The 22,636-nt window shown below is 38.8% G+C and overlaps 2 protein-coding genes across 2 annotated transcripts in view; one reads left to right on the forward strand and one right to left on the reverse strand.

The window, feature by feature from the left end:
* Positions 1-376: 376 nt before the first annotated feature.
* Positions 377-5,510, reverse strand: LOC139743876 (cyclin-dependent kinase 9-like). The gene is made up of 4 exons (XM_071654342.1): positions 5,332-5,510; positions 3,648-3,732; positions 2,971-3,061; positions 377-1,474 (listed from the first exon to the last, which is right to left on the reverse strand). Exons 1-4 carry the CDS (start codon positions 5,508-5,510, stop codon positions 588-590), a joined length of 1,242 nt encoding a protein of 413 aa, XP_071510443.1. The 3' UTR covers positions 377-587.
* Positions 5,511-9,705: 4,195 nt separating this feature from the next.
* The window catches only part of LOC139743886 (kynurenine--oxoglutarate transaminase 3-like), a 35,027-nt gene continuing 22,096 nt past the window's right edge, over positions 9,706-22,636 (forward strand). Inside the window, exons 1-2 of the mRNA XM_071654355.1 lie at positions 9,706-9,780; positions 15,638-15,774. Coding sequence (XP_071510456.1) covers positions 15,652-15,774 — 123 coding nt within the window. The 5' untranslated portion in view covers positions 9,706-9,780; positions 15,638-15,651. The remainder of the gene's footprint in view (positions 9,781-15,637; positions 15,775-22,636) is intronic.

Genomic DNA, 22,636 nt, shown 5'->3' on the forward strand with positions numbered 1-22,636 from the left:
CCATTTTATATCACTCTCACTCCCTACGCTAATCTAAATTTGCTTTCACCACATGAACTTCAAAACTTCCAGAACGGGAAGCGAAATGTCTGCACAAATAAGAATTTGCAGCTTTTTCATAGTGGGCTGAAAATGAACTTAGAAAATTCAATACGCAAAGTCCCAACATTCATTGCACACAGAGCACTGCTGTGTACTCTGCACAATGATTCACACTTTGGACAAAAATATGGCATTTGACAACTTGGTGGAAATATTGACGTACTGCACCACCTGACATTCAACTGTAAGATCCATCATGTAATCCAATGAGCAGCAAGGACTGTAAATATTTCTCTTTATCTTCCTCTCCTGTCTCTCTCTCTCTCTCTGTCTTTATATCTATCTACCTACTTCTTCACCTCTCCATATTTCACTGGGAAGAGAGACGGATGAAAAATAAATAACTTCCCAAATGACAAGAGAGATGTGGAGAATGAGCTGAACAGTTCATGTGCTACACTGACAACACAGTATCTGTCTGTTAGTTATCACTGCAATGAGTGACGCTTTCATGAATGCACTAACAGGTATGCTGTAGAGACAGTTCAGAAGACTCTGTCATAGTTTTGATCAGCAGGAACGTGGCTGGGTCTGTTGGAGGGGTGTGCGTGGTGTGGGTTGCGCTGGTTGGTGGAACTGTGGGAGGGATGAGGGTGCTGCTGGATGCGTCGTCGCGGAGTCAGATACTCAAACATGGATTGGTTGTGGGTGGAGAGCATCTTGGCCAGACTTGCTGGCATGGGGTCCGACCAAAAGAAGTCGTGATTCAGAGCCTGGTCGGCATCTATCCTCGACTTGGGGTCCAAACTCAGGAGCTTATCAATGAGGTCCAGCGCCTGATTATCCTTGACATAACTCCTCAGGCGATCCTTCACCTTCCGCTTCTGTCCCTTGGGTAGCTCCAGCGAGTTGGAGAGTTCCAGCTTATCGAGTCCCGGCCACACCTCCGCAGTGATGGAGCCACAAAGATGGCTTATGAGCGTCAGCTGATGCTGCTCCGTGTTACCCTGCATGATCGGGCTTCTAGTCCACATCTCCGCCATGATGCAACCTGCGCCCCACAGGTCAATGGCCGGCCCGTAGTTCCTCTCCCCGAGCAGCAGCTCGGGAGGGCGGTACCACAACGTTACTACCCGGTTCGTGTACCTGTTTGGTTGGTCAGCCTTAGGCAGGCTGAACGCCCTCGCTAGTCCAAAGTCTGCCAGTTTGAGGACTCCAGCTCTTGTAATAAGGATGTTAGCAGCCTTCATGTCTCTGTGGAGGACCTTGTTACTGTGGATGTAGTACAGTCCATTCAGGAGCTGCTTGATAACTCCCTTGATTTCGCCCAAGGAAAACTTGACATTGGTGTTGCTGAGGAGACCAGCAAGATCATGCTCGCAGAACTCGAACACTAAGTAGATGCTGCCCTTGTAGCGGTTGTAAGCAGTGGCTGGGTGTTGAATGTAAGCAAGTCTTGAATTAGAAGGAGTATGTACTTTCTTCATAAAAATATTGACAATCAATCAATATTTTTTTTCTAATCCTGTAAAATCTTAAAAGTGAACAATATTAGAAGCAAATGTCTCTGATGTACTTACATGTATCTATATGAAAACGTGTATATAATAATTGACATGCAAATCACACCATGGTGGCATTCTTTCAGAAACAATATTTGGACATAAAGGCCCATATTCACAAAGGGGGTACAATTGGAACCATGGTTTAAACCATCAACAATTTGTATGGAGCGCCAAGTGTCGCATGGCCTATTTCGTTACGAAATCAGTCATTTCGTCAACGAAATAATCATTTGTAATGAAATGACATTTCGTTGACAAAATGACTAATTTCGTAACAGAATAGGCTATGCAACACTTGGAACTCCATACAAATAGTCCATGGTTTTGGCCATCGTTTCAATTGTACCACCTTCATGAATTTGGGCCATTAGGTGTGGAAGTGGTCTACAGCACCTGTGCCTGTATATAGGCAAATGTTCCAGCAAAAACATCTCACCACTGAATCAACAATGGGAGGAATGATGAGAAAATACATTTCCTCTGCATCATCACACTTTGAAACACAGTCTATTTTTCCCCAGCTACAACCCATTTATCAAGACCAGGTACCCATTCAAAGACCACAAAATGCATTTCTCTTCAAAGTGTAAGCATATCTTGAATTAAAGGAGAATGAAATCCAAATACATTTATATACTGGGCATGTGAATTGAGTCCATGCAGCAACAGCAGTAGAAGACATCAGAGAAGTTTGAGGGAAATTGGACAATCCATTCAAAACTTATGAATTTCAGAAGACTAAAACAGTTTGTGATGTCACATATGGACAAAGATATAGACAAACTATGAAGAGAATTCCATATATTTAGATTATTCTAGCATAATGAAAGGTGCTTGACTTGCCTCTTTCAGAAACAAGGGGAATCCTATTCCCCTTTAATGTCATTTTCAAGAAAAGGAAACATGCACTTGTAATTGAAATAAATATGATAATAATACATTTGTGGAACTGTTGTAGTCTTCTCATGTAGTGATGGCAGCACTGAAACTTTAGAAATACATAACTTTTGAACGGATTGTCCAATTTTGGTCAAACTTTCACTGATGTGTTCTACTAATATTGCTGCATTTGCCCAATGCACATGTATATTTTTATACGGGTTTGACTCCCTTTTAATGAACCTGACTACGGTATATTGACAACCTGCCCATGATGACCACTTTTTCGTTCTCCTTTGGGTGGTCTTTATAGGCAGGTCTAACTCCACAATTGTTAACAAAACACTACCACGACTTTTTCAAACATAGATAGAATTTGTAAAAGTGCAATTTGTAGTACATTTTGGAAATAAACTTGATGACTGGGGTAAAACAACAATCAATTTAGGCAAATTAATTATTAAAAAAAGGTTTGTTTACAAACCCTTTGTTCGGCAAATCTCAAGCAGAGGAACAACATTATCATGGCGCAGGAGCTGCAAAATCTTGATCTCTCTCAGAGCTGTAATTGGAAACTAATAAAAGGAAAGCAAACAATAAAATGAAAGAAAATGAATGAAAAATGATGATGAACACATATACCATTGCTAACATATCATCTCTTAGGCAAGGAAAATTGTCTTCCAAGTCCAAGACTGTAAAACACTGCAAATACATATGGTGGATATACAGTGGACTCCCACTACAACAAAGTCCTCGGTTTTCTTTCATTATATCGAAATTTCATGATACCCAAACACATAAACGATTAAAAAAAAATAGAGCCGATAATTTTGCGACCTGGAATTTTATTTCCTTATAACCATGTTTGTTATAATGAGAGTGAACTGTACACTTTAGTACTCTGAAAATGTAGTACAAATGTAGTCAAAAAGACTTTGTTACTTCTATCCAAGTGGCAAAATAGCTAAATGTAGAGTGTTTTTTCCTTTTTTCTTTACCATTATTATATATTTTTGTTCTTTCTTTTCTTTCTTTAGTGGGCAGCAATTGATTTTTCTCTTGACTATACAACAGATATTTAACAGCAGTTGCCAGAGATTTACACAGTCCTGCACAAAAGATTACCACTACATGAAGTATGGATGGCCCTATACTTACCCCTTCCTTCTCATTTTCCATGAGGACTTTCTTCAGGGCAACGATCTTATTCTTGTCTTTCTTGTGTTTTGCTTTGAATACCTCCCTGGAAGGATAAAGAACATATAATTCATCAAAATGTCAACAATCATATGATCCATTATGTACTAATAGCTGAAAGACAATTTTTGTTATGGTGTGGCTTCAATGCTCTTGCATAATGGATACATTTGTAAGTGCCAAACTTTGCCCTTTCTGTTTCTTCCTGCCTTTTGTACCATCACTGCGATGGAGCTGTAAGCAGTGTAACAGTCTCTTCTTGAGAGTAGCAATACAAAGAAAGGGACAAAAATGTACATTTGCATTCATCCATCATTTGAGAATGCTGAAAGCCATGCCACGGGTCCACTACACTTTACCCTCACGACACTTCATCAGAGTAGCTAGTAATAGTGATAGGCATACTTTCATGCCTTACACAGATCTACCACGTCTCATGCCTAATAGGGGTCTTTCTAACACTCACGTCACTTGCATGACGAACTTTTCTTCATGCCTCACAAAGGAAAAATAAACAAACAAACAAAAACATGGGTTCCAATGATGGTCTAAATTAAACTAAAATAAGAAAAATCTCAGGAAAATCTTTTCTTTTCTTTTCCTCCCTTTATCAGAATAAGTCTAAGTAATAAATATCAGTCCGGGAAACCCGCTCATGAGGACCGCTCCTGCGTACGAGGACTGCCCCGCCTCATGAGGACCGCCCCCACGCCTCATGAGGCCCGGGGGGGAACGCCTCATGAGGCCCCCTATTCACTTCTTATTCATCTCACATCTGACGTATAAATTGTCGCAACTTTGCACGGTGATTTTTTGTTACACACACATGTCCACTATCCATGATGACAAGAAGAAAAAATCCTGTCTGGGTTTTTTTTTCAAAAATCGAGTTTTAATCAACCGATGCAGAGCGCCCATCAAAACACGGGCGCCAGCGTGTTCGCACAATGCAAGACTGCCACACCTAGCGGCCTGATCCGACTAGTCGGACAATTTATACGTCAGATGTGAGACGAGTAAGAAGTGATAGGGGGACTCGTGAGGCGTTCCCCCCGGGCCTCATGAGGCGTGGGGGCGGTCCTCATGAGGCGTGGAGGCGGTCCTCATGAGACGGGGCAGTCCTCGTACGCGGGAGCGGTCCTCATGAGCGGGTTTCCTGGACTGATATAGGTCTAGTATGCACTACGCCACTAGATTGCAAGATTTATATGCGTGCAGCTCAAATATGATGCTAATACTCCAGGACCTTAGTCCTTACTGTGGGAGGGGGGACAATCTCCCCCCCCCCCCCCCCCCCCCCCATCCTTCCCCTGGTGCCCTGCTCAGTCATTTCACTCCCTCTAAACGTTGGGCTCTGGTATAGAAGGGCTAAACTTGCCACTAAAATCACACGCCATGCACCAAACCGCTCCTCCCAGCTCCCTTGATCTTGTGAGCAAGTAGTAGAGTAGGTGATTTCAAACAGCATCAGCCATCATATAGGGTAGAACTAGAAACTCATCTGTATTGGAAATTGTCATTGAAAATTCAACTGAAATTTAAAACGGTGTTTTGGTGTTGAACTTTTGATCTCAATGATAAGTGTCAATACACTACTCCTTGTGTACAGCGACAGGGCTGCGCTGTGTATGTGTGAATGACTTACCCAAATGTCCCTTGTCCGATTTTTGCTATTCTTTCATACTTTGAGACTTCGTCACAATGCGGAAATTCTATGTTCTCCCGTTGATAGGGCTTCATTGCTAGTTTGTAGCCTTGGTTTTGGGATGGTACACCCTGCCCGGACTGTCCGGAAAACGATGCATTTTTATTTGACTCCGTCATCTTTCTTGCCTCACACCGTCGCAATCCAGTACAAGTTAGGTACCACACGTAATATACGCGTAACGAATAAAGCAAGAGTATAGAAGCACTCTTTGAACACACATCGAATTGTAGCGGAAGGACTAATGGTTTACTTACTAGATACTCACGTACGACAAGTGCGTAATACGTACGGCACTACGTACCAGCCAAAGAGATTATAATCAGCTGCGTACGATAGCGCGGGCACGAAGGCGACGACCGTGGATATGATCGGAATAGGACAGAACTTACGCGAACGCTGCGCTATACAGTCACGCACGCCATAAGTCAGAACACTGAGTTTGTACTGCTTGCGTGTCTACTACAGTGTACTAGAAGTCTCTCTTGTTTTGAGCTGTTTTGATCACTAATATACTAAGTAATTTGATCTATACACCACATGGATAATCTCTTCCCACCTCTCTGATCTATCACTTCTAGGAAGTGGACCATCTGATCATTGTCTGATAGTATACATAGACCAAGTGGCAATAAACCTAACTACAGTAAGATCTGGAATAGATATTTGATATTTCAAGATTCAATCTCTTGAAACATTCAATTCCTGCAAACGGTCTGTTCTGTCAGTGATATTCATTCATTCATTTCAGTACTGGTTGAGGTGGGGATTCATGTTTTGAACATTCCTAAGTGAGATATTGAGAAACCTCTTATGAAATATGACAGAGCATGTAATTCTAAGAAGGATTCACCGTTTATTTGATTAAAATTGGTTTTCAAATGGCTGAGATATCCAAAAAAAAAAAGTGATAATAATAAAAGGCGACAGGCCACGCCTTTTATTAGGATCTCTTTGTTTCACCTTGTTTTTGGATATCTCAGCCATTTCAAAACCGATTTTCACCAAATAAACTTTTGATACCCCTTAGAATTGCATGCTCTTTGACATCACATAGAGTGGTTTCTGAATATCTCGCAAAACGTTAAAAGCTAAATCCTCACCTAGACCAGAACTGTACACTCCTTTAACAGTCTATAGTGTGACCACAATTTGATAACTATTCTGTTGTGTGGTCAAACAGATTTCAATCCCCCACGAACTACAAAAAGAATAAAAAATCAAAAGCGGGCAGCACGAATAATATTGGACAAAGACACACCGTCCACGGCTGATTTATTCAAAAGTCTGAAATGGATGACACTATAGACAAATGTTTCGAGTTCGGCAGTCGCATTAGGTCGCTATGATGATAATTTAAATGCGTTCATAACTTGGCACCTTCTAACCTTTGAAGTTCAGGTACACTTAGTTAAGCCTAGTGATGTACCAGGTACCTGAACATCACACAAGGCTAATACTATATTATATAGACAGTGGAAGTCTATACGTGTGCCGAGATTTCGTTCTGATTGTCACAAGTGTAGCCCAATCGTATCTTCTTTACTTGAATGGAACAAGCTATATACATTATCCTTCAGATCAGCTATAAGCTTCTAAATTTCATATATTCGTTTAAAAGATTGCTTAAACAAAATTGTTATTTGAATTGTTAAGTATTCAACCAAATATTTTCTGGGCTAGCTAATAATTCCTGCCCTATAGTGTTTTAATTGCTATATCGGCATTCTGGTGAACTCTTGTTGTGGCATAATCAATATACAATGTAATTTCATGTTATACTTTGCAACTTACAGTATATATACTGAGTATATAATGTTATTATCTTACACGTTTGCTATTTGATTTACATGTGTTCATCATTATTTTTCAGGGCTCCATGGAAGACCACTACTTATTGGTGAGTGGATTACCCTGATAAAAGATTGGAATTAGATTAAATTAAAATACATTTTCTTTCAGTTTTCAAGCCATGATACATTTCTCTAAAATTAGAATAAAATTATCATTCAACATGAGCTGTTCACCTGAATCATGTTACTTTGTATCAATCAAAGTTCAGTTCAGTTCGATTTTATGCATTTTTTCAAGGAAATCAAAAAAAAAATGACAACACGTGCATCTGACAACATAATAGGAAAAAACACATTACATTCATAGTATCATAATCACAATCTTTAATGAGATCAAAGGAACCGAGGATACACTTGTTTCAGAATAAAGAGGAAGAAAAAAAAAACATGCAAGAGCCTGCCATCTTTAAGCACATGCTTTTAGTGATGGCAGCCTCAGAATCTCAAAAAAATGGGGAAAAAGAAATAAGAGACATGAAATACATATACAAAATGGGCAATTTCCCATTGAAATGCTTTGTGCTAATTTTGTGGAGTCCACAAGGGGGCGACAGTACGTGGGATAAAAAAAGAAAAAAACAACATGTGCAGAGTAGTGAATGAAGTGCATTAAGTGCAGTGAAATGTGTTTTTATTATTACAATAAGTCAATTAAAACAAATTTTATGGATGTGAGTATGTATTGGTTGGTCCACATGGTTGTGGACATGCATGTGTTTATGTTAAATGTATTTGTGTGTGTGTTTGTGTGAGTGTGCGTCACGTGTGTATATGTGTGTGTGCACGTATTATGCGTGTGGATTGATACTGATTAATTTGAAAATTTCCAGAAAACCCATGTTCGTTTATTGTAAAATAGATCATTATATTTTATACAAAATCATTAAATGAATGACAAAGAAATGAATCAACTAAATGAGTCAAAATTTAAAAGAAAAAAAAACTTATTTCATCTCTTTTATTTGGTATGACTAATATTTTGAAATAAGGCATTTCTTAAATGATACCTTAAAGGAATTTAGAGAGGAACATGGCTCTGTAACTGAGTAAAGCGTTCCATACATCCGGTCCGTGATGCCTTATTGATCTTTGAGCTAAAATAAGTTTGGGATTATTTAATGATAATCTGGTGAATGACGCGTCGGGTTATAGTTATGTATATTTGAATTAACATTATACATATCCTGAAACAAAAAATGGGAGTTGATTGGACTTCTATTTAAACTGATTGGTTGAATAAATTTAAACTGAAATTGGATTAAATTGAAAGGCTTGCAAGGTATGGACCTTGACCACTGATCGCTGTTGATATAGCAAGTGGTAAAACAAAGCATTCCTAATTGATGATAAAAGGTGGGGTCCACCTTTTATCAGGATTGCTCTGTTTTGGATATCTCAGCCATTTCAACACCAATTTCATTAAATAAATGCTTAATCCCTCTTGGAATTACATAACACCGCTGGCGGAACGTTTCAAAAGGTGGGCGGGGGGGGGGGGGCGGCGAGCCACTTCCGGGTTTCATGAGCTAACCCAAAAAAAAAATGAAAAAAAAAGAAAAGAAAGGCTTTCAGCGCAACTTCTGGCGCCACTTCCGGGGTCTTCAGCACAAAAACATAGCCTTACCGCGCTCACACTTCACTATTTCTTACGCACTTCTGGGGTAAAAAAATAAATAAAAAAAAAAAAAAATGAAAAGGTGGGGGCCCAAAGTGGTGACACCTTATGTATTCCTTTGTATGCTATGATGAAAACAGTTTGGGGTTGTTCCGCCGGTCATGCATCATCTCTCTTATTTCATAATTGAGGTTTCTCATTATCTCAAAGAAAAAAAAAGTTACCAAAAACTATACAATCCATTCAAGCAATGATATAAAGTCTTGTAGATCATCATCAAAATTTAGAATGAAAAATATCTCAAAAAGGGGACATTTTAGTCGCTAATTGTAAATTGGTATACACTTGCATGAATCTAAAAGAGGGGGCTAGGGGTTCCAGCTTCACATCAGTATCTCTTTTTTTTTCATTTACCAAAAGATAGAGCTATAGTGTCTGCCTTGCATCCTCACTTTTTGTGTTGTCACGAGTCTTTTTTTATCTGTATGCTAGAAAATATATATGCCTATCATAATACCTAAACTCATATAATTATATTACATGAAAATGGACCCCTAACACTTAAAACAATAAATCATAGGTGCTTCTTGGGGTCCTTGTCAACCATCATTCCGTTCTTCCATGCGCGAGTCCATCCAAGAGTCCATTCCATCAATTGGCCAATCAGGGCCGGTTTGAGCTGACACACCTCCATTTTTACCCCCATCCCAGTAACGTACAGTAACACTAGCACAAAAAGTACACGTACATAAACGGTCAATACGTACAATACATGCGATATTTTCTTGTGTGGATCGTCATTCAGCTAGCAGCACAACCTCGTAGTCGTACTCCCGGCGAACAATTAAGGACTATAACGGTACTCATCATTATCAGTATTTGCTCTGCAGCTGGGGGTCATTCTCTTGAGCCAGTGTACAAGTGAGTTCTTATCAACACGTCGATCTCAACTGCATGTTTGTGTTTTCTTTCCCTCGGTGTTTTCCTCGTACTGGCGTACTGACCTGGCACCGGATGTCGGATCCGGCCGAGTGAATGTACGCTACCGGTAATGTACAACTCAGTCTGTAAACGCGACTGTCGCGTCGTGCTTACTGTCGCGTCGTGCTTCCTGTGCGTGGCGGTGAATGCATGTGTGCGGACACGGATGTGTAGGGGCCTGTATGAGGATGATGGTGGAAATTATCATTCCCAAGGTGCTGCTTTTCATTATACTGACCCTAATAACACTCTAGAACTATCACCCCGCGGCTAACGCCTCGGCCTCGGAACTAGAACAGAAGGGTCAACCGAGTGGTGCGAGGGAGCGAGTGATAATTTCCACCACCAGGCACCACCACCATCCGAATAGACCCTACAGTCTTACAGAGCAATTAACATACAGTAAATCTACCTCCATTTAAGACTAGGTCTAACTAGCAACTAGCTATGTCTAGATCTAGGCCAGGGCTAGTCAAGTATGAAGTGGGCCTAAGCCTACAACATGTAAGCGGGAGTACTAACGTAGTTGCAGAGTTAAACAGCTAAAAGCTAAACGTCCTTGGTATTAAAGTGAATTGATTGTGTAGAATGTGTAGGGTGTGGACACTGCTTGTGAAGTAGTCCAGTTCTACGTGTACTTGTTTTGTGTGCAAAAGTCGCGAAGGCTTTACGTATTCTATCACAAGGGTTTTGACTTTGTAAATTCTATCACTTGACCTTTAAGACAAGTGATGGAAAGTCGAAACCCTGAGGGAATGATAGAACTGCACCATGTCACATGATATACTTTTGACCAGTCAGTGATAAGAATCTTAAATATATGAGGTACATGTGTATAATAAAAATTTTCAGTGTCATGTCCTTTTATATAGACAAATAGCTTGTGAGAATTGAGATTTCCTGTCAGCTCGTGCATATTTCTTTATATCCAGGTCTAGTTCAGTCTTAACTATTCCCAACCTTGTCGCTGTACACAAATGTTGCACCGTGCTGGCGCATGGAGACACCTTGCTTTGCACAGCGTCTAGTTGGGCTAGTCTAGTCACTTCCTTCCTGTATGCACCATGCACAATTGTAGACATTTGTCTCTATTTTGATATTCATCACATGTAAGACTAAGAGTAGACCCTAGATCTATCAACTAGACTTTATGGAGTCTAGATCTAGACTTTCACCTTTTTTCTTTTTTCTTTTGTAGAAACATCTATGATTAGAAGCAAGGCCAAGGGGTTTAGGGGCCGGCACTGTTATGACAATGACACATGCTGAATTTGTTTGCTGGGTTGCCCCAAAATGTACATACCCTGAGTCTGACATCATGTTTCAGCTTCGATCTCAACAGTCATCTCACACAACAGTGTCAATACTGTCATTCTGTACATTGCATTGCAAACCAACTCTGGCTTCATGACCTCCACCAAGGGAGGAGGTTATGTTTTCATAAATTGTCTGTTTGTTTGTTTGTTTGTTTGTTTGTCCGTGTGCAAAATAACTCAAAAAGTTGTGTTTAGATTCGGATCAAATTTGCAGGAAGGTTGACAATAACACAAGGAACAGATGATTGAATTTTGGTAGTGATCCACAAAAATTCCTGGATCACTACCAAAATGTAATCATCTGTTACCTGTGTCGTTCTCAAACTTTCCTGTAAGTTTCATCCAAATCTGTTCACAATTTTTTGAGTTATTTTGCACACGGACAAACAAACCAACAAATGCCAAAGAAAACATAACATCCTCCCTTGGCAATAGAAATTGCAATCATGATTATAAGAGAGACTTTTGTACCATTTGAAAGGGGGTGTCGTACCTTGGTCAATTGTTCCTGAGTTACAAATCCAGTATCTTTATGCATGTTGTATTTGTGTGTCTGTTGTATCTATGTGCTCTCTAAAGGGGCATTCCAGATGATTTAAAGGAAAAAAAAAACACATTGTGTTGTACATGAATTAACAGCTCCATGTATAGATTTGTGGAGTTTATTGTGGTCCTTGAGCAGAGAAACCAATACTCTGAAAAATCTTAAACAAATCACACTGAACAAATTTGATGACATACAGTACAATGCAGGAGCCTCACATATTTCAGAAATGTAGCAGTGTAATTCCATTGCAGTATGGTTGGGTGTTCATAATACCGGACACCTAACGTTTTTCTATCAATAGAAACGTGAAAAATCTCACAATTTGCCTGAAATTTTACTCACGTGTGGAGAAAATACTCCGGATTCACAAGCGCGCACTGAAAATGCGATCTGAGGTACGCGCTCTTAGATGGCGACTTCGAACGCGTGGGGTGTCATTTTTTCCGCACTCAGTTGCCCTGCTCATTTCAGCCGACCACCCTGACAATACGTATAAAGAGCACTTAAATGCGTTTTTTCGACAGGCCGCTGTTTTTTTTCTAGCCGTCATTTTTTCCCCAATAATATTTGAATATATTTTGAATCCTTCGATATTACTTTTGAAGGACTGTTTGATGAATTTGACTCGATTTTCATTAGGAAACTTTTCATCGTAATTGAAATAAATTAGATGAGTCGGTTTGTTTTTTTCACATTCATTTCTCGTTTCTGCATCAACTCGTACGGTCGTAGCGGGCGACAAAATGTTTATGTCATGACATGTGTATGTGTAACGTGTGTGCACGATCGTACAAGCGGCGGTGACAATTTTGTGGTCAAAATCGTCAAATTTATTACGGAAGGATACTCTACATCTAAAAACGAGTCAGCAAAGGTAGGCCTAGTTATATGTAGGGCAAGTCCAAGATAACACGCACGTTACGTATGGGACATTCAGAGACTTTTATGACCTGAAAAATAGTGTTAATGGCCTTTGATCATATTGAACTTCATCATGGTGATTGATATCTAGAAGAAGTATAATCATGTAAAAAATGGAGAAAAATGACCTTGACAATTATATTCTAGAAGAGAAAATATGTGCCGTTACGTATGGGACCAGAAAAATTTTGTTTTTTTGAACATTTTTTTCAACCTCAAAACTCTCTGAAAGTATATCATTCTACAACTTGTAACTCACTGTGATGAAAGTCACAACACTCAAGATTATCACAGGTAAGTTTCATGTCATTAGGCAAAAAGCTCTAATTACAGGTTCTAATCAAAGACAGACATGACGTGTTACGTATGGGACAGTTACGTATGAGACAGTTTGTCCCCCATTCATTTAGTGTGTGAAGAACCATGTTTATGGGTATTTTGCATAATTATTAAAGTAGAATCAGTTGAAACTACTCAAATACTGATCCAGATTGTCAAGGAAACAATATTCCCCAAATATTCACCATCATAATCATATTCAATCATATTTTTATATTTTTATGACCAACCTGGGTATGCATGCCCTTTGTCCCCCATTCGTTTAGTGTGTGGAGAAGCATGTTTATAGGTATTTTTGCAATATGATTTTGCAAAATACCCATAAACAAATTTTTGCATAATTATTGAGGTGGAATCAGTTGAAATTACTCAAATACTGATCCAGATTGACAAGGGAACAATATTCCCCAGATATTTACCATCATAATCACATTCAATCATATTAGAACTATATTTTTTATGACCAACCTGAGTATGTATGCCCTATTTTTATCAGGATAGTTACTACTGAAAAATTGAATACCTGGTAGTTTAAAGTGTTTACTTCCATTGATGAAGGGCAGTTTGCCATTTAGACTCAATAAAAAACTTGACACAAGAAATATTAAGTTTAATAAATAAGCAATACCTGCTGCGTGGAACCCCAGTGATTGAGTAGAAACCATGTCTGTCTAGCAGTCAGGTCATTGATTCGAGTCACACCTCAATATGTATACCCATGAATTTTGTTGTGGCTGCTACTGAAAACTGAATAATGACAATTTGTGTATTACTTGCAATTAAAAAAAAATCATTTTACTTTTTTTTTTTCTATATATATCACAACCATTTCAAATTGGATCTCCATCACATAAACTTTGAATTCCTCTAGTCTTAGGATTTTATGCTCTTAAGTAATTCATATAATTGGTTTCCATCTCTTTAAATGTTGAAAACTGAATCCCCATTTCTACAAAAACTATACCATCCCTTTAAAGCGGAATTTTCATTGTGTATTTTGCCATTTTCCCCTCCCCTTTCTGAAAATTGTTTCAGTCAAGTTCATGTATTGTTTCAAGTGTCTATAACTCAAAAGTAGCTACAATGTTGGGATGCTTTCTTCAGGATGATTGACCATTTGTGTACTTAGAGACCTTCCCAGCTAGCTACATGCATTCACATGCAATATGTATGAGGATGTCCCATACGTAACGCATTTGTCCCATACGTAACATTATTTCAATGCCTAATAAAAAATATTTCTTTTACTTTTTTTTTCTTTTTTCTCTGGTATTTAATTTCTCTAAACAATAAATTAGAACTTTCCAAAAGGGCATTAAAACAACCTTAGCAATTTCAGAAAAAACCTAAAAAAAGGACCTCATTTTGTTACGTATGGGACATCTCATGATAGGACACGAGCTAATTTGCATGATCATTTGCATAATCCCTAAATTTTAATACCAAGTTAAACTATGTGATGAACTTCTTATGTCCACATATTAATCAAATATTATTTGCTTTCTTTTGAATTGATATGAATTTTTATAAATGTCCCATACGTAACGCTGTGTTTCACATATATGCAAATGAAGCCCTTGAAATTTGCATAAATTTACATAATATCATTTTTTCCTCCACGGAAATCAAAACTTCAACTCATAAGCTTCAAAATGATATCAAACATGTCAATATTGAGCAAAGATGAAATTTTGCCTTCTGAGGGGACCTTATCTTGGACTTGCCCTGTAGTTACACGATAAACCTTATTCGATTGTGCTAAATTTCGGTAATTTAGAGGGAATACTTTGTTGTTTTCGCCACATTTTACTCGGTAGCGTAGCCCAGTGAAGAATCGAACACCGTTGCGCGTAGTCCCATGCGTACATTTTCTTTCTGTACGCGCAATGCCATTATAATGCGCGGTCGGTCGTTATGGACCCGGTCGGTGGGTTGAACACCTACCATACCGCTTGCATAACAAGTTCACCTGTGTAGAATCTATATGCATACAAACCATTGTACCTTCTTCTTTTGTCCTGCTCTCTTGAACCCCAACTCGTGCATTCTTATGATGAGGCTGCTATGTCATCATCCTTTGTTCATTGCAATTTGTTGTAAATTTTGAAAGCATTTAATCCTCATCCCAGTCACTATAAATTCTGATATACCTTGTTCAAATGTAAAAGTGTGAAAATTATCCTGAGGTCTCCTTTAAATGATCTTGATGATTATATCTGCAGCTATATTAAATTCAGTAGATATGTTTGTCATAAAAAATTGACAGCTGGAAAAATATGACTTTGCCATTGTCAGTCTCATGTGATCAGCCAATTTTCAAGACAAGAATTTTTCAAACTGCCTATTAAAAATTGAGGAATGTGCATTGTTTTGTCTTTGTATGTGAACCTGTCTTTACACTGTATGTGCTGTACACTTATGTGTGTGATTTTTCCTAAAGATGAGTAGATTTGTCTACTTTTCACTGATTTTAACATGTTGCTGGCAGAGACAGGGATAAATAACAATGTCATATTCTGGCACCATGCAAGCTTATGAAGTTTAAGCACATTCACCAGCCATAATTCATTAAAGATATCAATGTCATTCCAGTTATAATCCATAAAACTGATGATCCCCACATTTTGTGCTCATAGCTCTGTCTGCATCCTTTGAATCTTTTCTGCCTTGACAGGACCAGCCATTGTTATGCCGAGACTAACCACGCCCGTCCTCCAATCACTACACAGACTGTGTCGCTCAGCATCTCATCTGCCCATAGCAACCGCATCACCATCTCACCCGAGCTGCCAGCAGCCCAGACGAACAGTGGTAATGAAACTTTCAGAATTCCCTCCCCTACCCCAAGGAATTAAAGCAGACTTTCATAAACAGCAACAAAAACACCCCTTCCCCTCTCCCCTCCTGATCATCGAGTGACATTAGAAGAGCTGCGTCCACAAGTTTTGGCTGTGATATTCACCACTTCATGTGAGATCTGTGTAATCAAAAATTTGTCTCATTTGACATATATATGCATTAAAGTTGTCTATATTCCAAAACCAAAACATTTCCTTCTTTTTTGTTTCTTTTGCTTTTCACTATACAAACAACAAGCATGTGATCTACTCAATTGAAGCATGAGCAAATTTTGATAGAAATGGGTTCTCTTCCTCAGGTGAGGCCCCTGTACCTTTGTATCTCTTGTCTTCACTCTTTGAAAGGACATAATAATAGGCCTACTTGTAATTGCAAGGTTCATGATTCTTAACCCGTTGAGGACGATTTGATTTTGCTACAACACGCATTTCCCATAGATACTTGCCCGAGTATACTTGGGACTCGTCCTCAACGGGTTAAGCTGAACCTTTGGACTGAAAGAAATCAGTTTCCTTTCTTTTGAAACTCGATGATAGCAAATGTTTGCTTGTTTATAGCTGTATTTTTCCATTGGGTATAAAGATTAGGTGCACAGCAAATCAACTGTTAATAGTGTGTTGTTTTCTCACACAACGTAACCAGGAAATGTTTGATCAATGCATCATCATGACACGACGTTATGCACGACGTCACGACGTGTGTGATGCCAAAAAAATCAAACAAGATAAGAACAAAACGTAATGATGACGTGGAAATATACAAATTTCGGCTCACTCGCTCGTACTAATTTAGAGTATTTCTTCAACTCCTTAGTTTGTTGGTAAAAATCGTTATCTATAAGGCCGTCACTATACATTGTGTCTTGATTAGAATTGTAAGATTTGATAAGCAAAAAATGACAAGAGTTCCATGTTTTGTAAGCTGAAATACAACAATTTTCGGCTCGCTCGCTGCGCTCGCTCGCCAAAATTTATCAAAACAAAAAGGAGATAAGAACAAAACGTGACGATGATGACGCGGAAGTATACAAATTTCGGCTCACTCGCTTGTACTAATTCAGAGTATTCTTTCAAGTCTTCAGTTTGTTGGTAAAAATAGTTATCTATAAGGCCGTCACTATACATTGTATCTTGATTAGAATTGTAAGATTTGATAAGCAAAAAATGACAAGAGTTCCATGTTTTGTAAGCTGAAATACAAAATTTTCGGCTCGCTCGCTGCTCTCGCTCGCCAAAATTTATCAAAATTAAAAAGGAGATAAGAACAAAACGTGATGATGACGCGGAAATATACAAATTTCGGCTCACTCGCGCGTACATGGGGGGGGGGGGGGCATTTCATGAAGCAATTTGTCAGATATTTCGTCTGACAAACTGTTAAAAGCTACTGAAATCCTTGCTTCTGATTGGCTGAAAGCAAATTTTGTGCAACAAGTTGTAGGACAAAATGCTTCACGAAATGCCCCTCTGGTTTAGAATATTTTTTAAAGTACTCAGTTTGTTGGTATAGATAAATCGTTATCTATAAGGCCGTCACTATCTTGATTAGAATTGTACGATTTGATAAGCAAAAATGACAAGAATTCCATGTTTTGTCAGCTGAAATACACAAATTTTCGGCTCGCTCGCTGCACTCGCTCGCCAAAATTTATCAAAATTCATTACATTTAAATCACCCTCAAAAGACCCCTTTTAAGGGCTTGAAAAGCATATCATGAGGACTTTGCTTAAAGTCTCTACCGGGATGGGGTTAGGGTTTAACACTAGTCTTTTTCAGAAATTAGGGGCGCAATTTTCGCGCTTGCCCCGGGCGCCGTTTTCCCTAGATACGCCACTGGTCACACAGACAGGTCAGACCAGTAGAAAAAATGGGTTAGTGTGCAGCCCTGGATATACTATGTACAAACTGTAGATCTCTGTTGTCACGCACATAGCAGTTCTTCCCTGATTTGCGAACCTGTCCATTGTGAATCGTTGTGAAGCGTCTCCTTTGTCTGTGTCACTTGCATTCAATTTCATCGCAGTCATGCATGCCATTATGTGTTTGTTGAGTGCATTTTATCGTCTATTTTTCCTTTGTGTCTCTATCACAGGCTTTCATGTTAACCTACAGACTCTAATACTGTACAATTGTATCAGTCTCTATCACAGGCTTTCATGTTAACCTACAGACTCTAATACGAGGTACTGATGTGTTGGTGAGATTCTATTCAAGCTTGCGGAGTTTACAGGAGGCTTTGCTCCATAGGTTTTACAAGGCTGTACTTCACCCATTGCCTATAAAACTCTTGGAAGAAAGTATAAAGAAAATTCAAGATATTTTAGCTTTCTAGCATAATAAAAGGTGGCTTCACTTGCCTCTTTCAGAAAGCAGGGTAAAATAAAACTACCCTTTATGTATGACAGTATCATCAAGTCATGGAATGCATGCTTTTCATTACAAAAAAAAAATTGTTGAATTTTCTTAATACTAGTAGTAGGCCTACACAACATGTATCTGTATATCGTTTTCCATGCATGACATCACGAAGTGTACAACTCGTAGTAATAGTCTTTTCCTCCAGCGATGGTTTAAAGATTTAAAGATTTAGAACTTTTCAACAGATTGTCCCATTTTCCTCTAACTTTCACTGATGCATTCTGAATATTGTTGCATTCCATCAGTCCTCATTTTGGTTTCTTTCACCTTTAAAGGGAAATTCCATCCTGATATTATATTGCTTTTTAATTTCATGAAAAAGAAGAAAAATCAGACAAGTTAGTCAGTAAAAATTTGAGGAAAAAATCAGTCACATTCATATGCACAGAAAAATCAAAGTTTAGAGAGTAAGACATACTGTAAAATATGATATTTTCGCGGTACGAAATTTTCGCGAATTGGAGCCGACGGCCCATTTGTTCTTTACACAAAATTTGATAAATTTTTTGTTTTTTAAAATAACGTTATTTGGGCACAGATACAGAAGTTATGCTGAGGAGGACACACACACACATACACACGAACAAAGTCTATCCTGATACCAAGAACAGTTCCTTAAAGAAAAGAACATTTCACAAGAAATATTAAGATTTGATTTTTGTGTACTTGAATACAAACTAAATGGAGTGCTGCTCAACAACTATATGTGTTACACAGAGTTGCTAATTAGTTTGTCTTAACCATTGAGGATGAGTCCCGAGTATACTCTCGCAAGTGTCTATGGAAAATGCATGTTGTAGCAAAATCAAACCGTCCTCAACGGGTTAATTAAGACTCTCTAAACTCTCAGAATTCATAACTTTTTTATGTGTGTCTGATTTTTTTTCCTGAAAAAATTTTCACTGATCTACAGGTTTAATTTTTCTGTTCCCGTAGAAAGCAACATGTTATACATTGTTTAATGTGTTGCAATGTTTATCATGCATCACTCTGGTATGCTAATAGGTGCAAGACATGCATTCACATTTGTACTAACAGGACATGAGTTTTCTGCAACACTTAGAATCTTTATTTTCAGCAGATTTCTAGTATCATGGCAAAGACCACCTCAAAATTGTAACCTAAAACCCTTGATCTATAAGTGCGATGCAGGTCATCCCTCCAGATTTCTCTTTGAAAAGTAGAATCATGATAAGCCTGAAATTACTGTATATTTGATATGTTAGAATGTCAAATCAAAGATACGGGGCAAGCTAAAACTTAATCAGAATTAGGCAAATCATAAGGCAGTGGAAGAATCTTCAAGTTTCCTATGTTTTGTTGGGAAAAAAAGATAATCATCAGTCACAACCGTAGAATGCACATTGCATGCAGTGAGGATGTATTAGTAATACTATACCTCACCAGTCCCTCACACTGATCTGAAAAAAAAAGTAAAGATATTGCCATGAAGAAAAGAAAAGAAATCACATTTTTTTTTTTTTTCAAATTATACCATTTGGATACTGGAGTTGAAGAATGTGAGTATTTTTTATAGAAGAGGAAGTTACAGTAAGTCGCGCTATGATATAATCTATTACATGTACATTGACAAAACAATGATTTATGTCACATGATTACAACACAAAGCAGTGGGAGAATAGTGAGGTGATGACGTCATCACATTATCTCGTCATATAGGCCTACATTTTGATTCAGTTGCTATTCGATCACTGTTTCAGGAAAACATGAATACTGTTCTAGTCTTAGTCTGTCGCTTTCTTTTTCCTCCGAGTATAACTGTGCATTATATGAAACTTGAACTATTCTACTCATTATTTGATTTAAATTGTTCTTTTTAAGGAAGTCAGTGTTACTGGAGTTGCTGTATGTTTCTTATTAGCTAATGATATGCACCCCACCCCAATCTCTGTGTACTAGTATACTGTAAAACAAGGAATGTTCGCGTGCATTTTAATTTCGCGAGTGCCAAGATTCGCGAAATCAAAATGTGCGCGAAAGTTCTTGTTTACACTGTACAGGTGTACATGCATTGAATGCCAGTGGCAGTTCGCGAAAATTTCATGCTGCAAAAAAGGCCGTCGCCTCCATTTCGCGAAAAATTCATGCCGCGAATTTATCATGTTTCACAGTATTCTCTACCCCTACCCTCATTGCTAACCCCACCCCTAACCTCACTATTCCTTAATATTGGTAAACAAAGAATTAGCCTTTTATTCGTAGTGCAAAAATGTCTACTAGGATGGTATGAACATCCAAGGACACAGAGATTGTTCATGTTTGAGAGCAATCTGAATGGGGGGGGGGGGGGGGGGGGGGGTGGGGTGGGGTGCTATTCATAGGCCAGTCTGAATGGGAGACACACCTCCTTGTTTTGCTACCCTGGTTGTGTCAGGTGCCCCTCGTTCAATTGTGTGTGTGTGTGTGTGTGTGTGTGTGTGTGTCAACTTGTGGGTCTTCTGAGTACATGTACATTGGTATATAATGGACATATCTTGTCGTCTGTGTTGGTATTAAAAGTGTGCATGTGACCGCTCGAGTGCTCTACAGTCCTACTGCTACTGTACTGGGAAAGAGAGCATTTTGCACAAAGTTTCAGGGTGAGTATAAAATCCAGACTGAAGGAAGTTACTCTTGTGAAAGTCTTCATTTTGCACTGGTGTGACTGACTGTGTCAACTCTTATTTCATTGAACTAAAGGTACTTCATTACCCTACTCTCTGTGGAAGGGTATTAGGCTGCATTGCATTTTACAATAGGGATTTAATAAATGTGCTGTGCAAGCTTAGTTTAAGTGTGAAGTTGAACAAATGTGCATACTGGTATACTGCATTCACTTTGCAGCTGTCAAAGCTTGCGGCGCACGCTGCAGTACCACTAATTCACACAACATTCAGATAGAGGTTGGATATTGTGTGATCATGATCAGGGGCCGATCCAGGAATTCTGTAAAGGGGGGCGTGACTAACATTTCTAGTGCCACTTGCGGGTTTCATTTCATTGTTTTTCTTTTATTTCTTTTGTTTTTTATGAAAATTAAAGGGGGGGCGTGCGCCGGTTGCGCCCCCCTCTGGATCCGCCACTGATGATCTCTGCAGAGTCGATTTGACTCTAGCTTCTTTCTTTTTTTCACTATCTGAAGACTGAATAGATGATAGTTACTGGGTATACTGGAGCTTGCTTCTATGCAAACATACCAACATTGCATGAGCACTGCTGCAAAGTTGCCAAGGTTTACAAAAGAGGGAAGTGGGTTCCACCTCCCTGGTTAAAACGCAGATAGAATCAAGTAAGATTGTGTGGCATTGTGTGACAATAGGCCCGTTCACACACAACGGAAATCGAAATTACAATCGCGATCCAAATTTCGATTTTTTTTTTTCGACCGTTTATACACAGGGAAAAATCGCACTTCGCAGCAAGGAAAGAACGATCAGTGGCCAAATTGAGCATGCGTGAAACTTGCATGACCGAAGACTGACCCCGCAGTCCCAATAGAGTTTCGCGCACGCGCGATTCAAAGAGACTTGATTTTGTAAACAAGCAAAATAATCGCGATTATTCTGAAAAATCGCACTAATAGTGCGAGTTGGATCGCGATAGGGATCACGGTAATTAGTGAGATTTTTCTGTCCACACACGAAAAAATTTCGAAATTTTGATTGCGATAAGAAAATCGATTTTTAAATCGCACTTTGTCCCTTTGTGTGAATGGGCCTATTGTGTGACATGTCAAGGGAGTGAAGCAACTTTGCGGGTGAGAAGGTGTGGGAGGGGGATGTCCCAGGCTGCAGCCAGGGTAAGGAGCTGTGGTACTTTGATGCTGAAGATCATGTGATCTGGTGCATATATACACTAAAACTAATACATTGGCTTATTCTGATAGGAAAAGATTGTCCTAAATTGTGACTTTTTAGTGAGGTGTGAGAAAAACTGTAAAACCAGAAATAATCACGAATTGGAACCAACAATTTTTTTTTTTTTTTTTTTTTTTTTGGTGCGGTGTGAAACTTTCACTATCTGGTGAGTGGCATTCAATGCATTGGACAGGCAAAGCATTCGTGTGCATTTTACTTATTGCAAATTTTGGCTCCTCACGAAATGTGCAAAAGCTTCATCCACACCAAAAATTGCTGGATAAAATTACAATATCTTAATTGTCAGGCATGTGAGTGTGAGAAAGACCCCTGCCAGTGTGACTGTTATACCTGATGTGTGAGACTTAGTTTAGCTGGTCTGTTGCTGATGTTCTTGGAACAAAGCATTAGAAAAGTCTGTGATGTTTTTGCATAGTATGATACTTGATTTTGTGCAATCGGGTTAAATATGATTGATACAATTTGAATTATTCAAGGTTAATTTTATGAGTACACCATGTACCCGTGATTGCCATACA

Source organism: Diadema antillarum, unplaced genomic scaffold (assembly GCF_040938485.1).
Source record: "Diadema antillarum isolate AM-2024a unplaced genomic scaffold, OU_Dant_1.0 scf00000035, whole genome shotgun sequence".
Taxonomy (NCBI): domain Eukaryota; kingdom Metazoa; phylum Echinodermata; class Echinoidea; order Diadematoida; family Diadematidae; genus Diadema; species Diadema antillarum.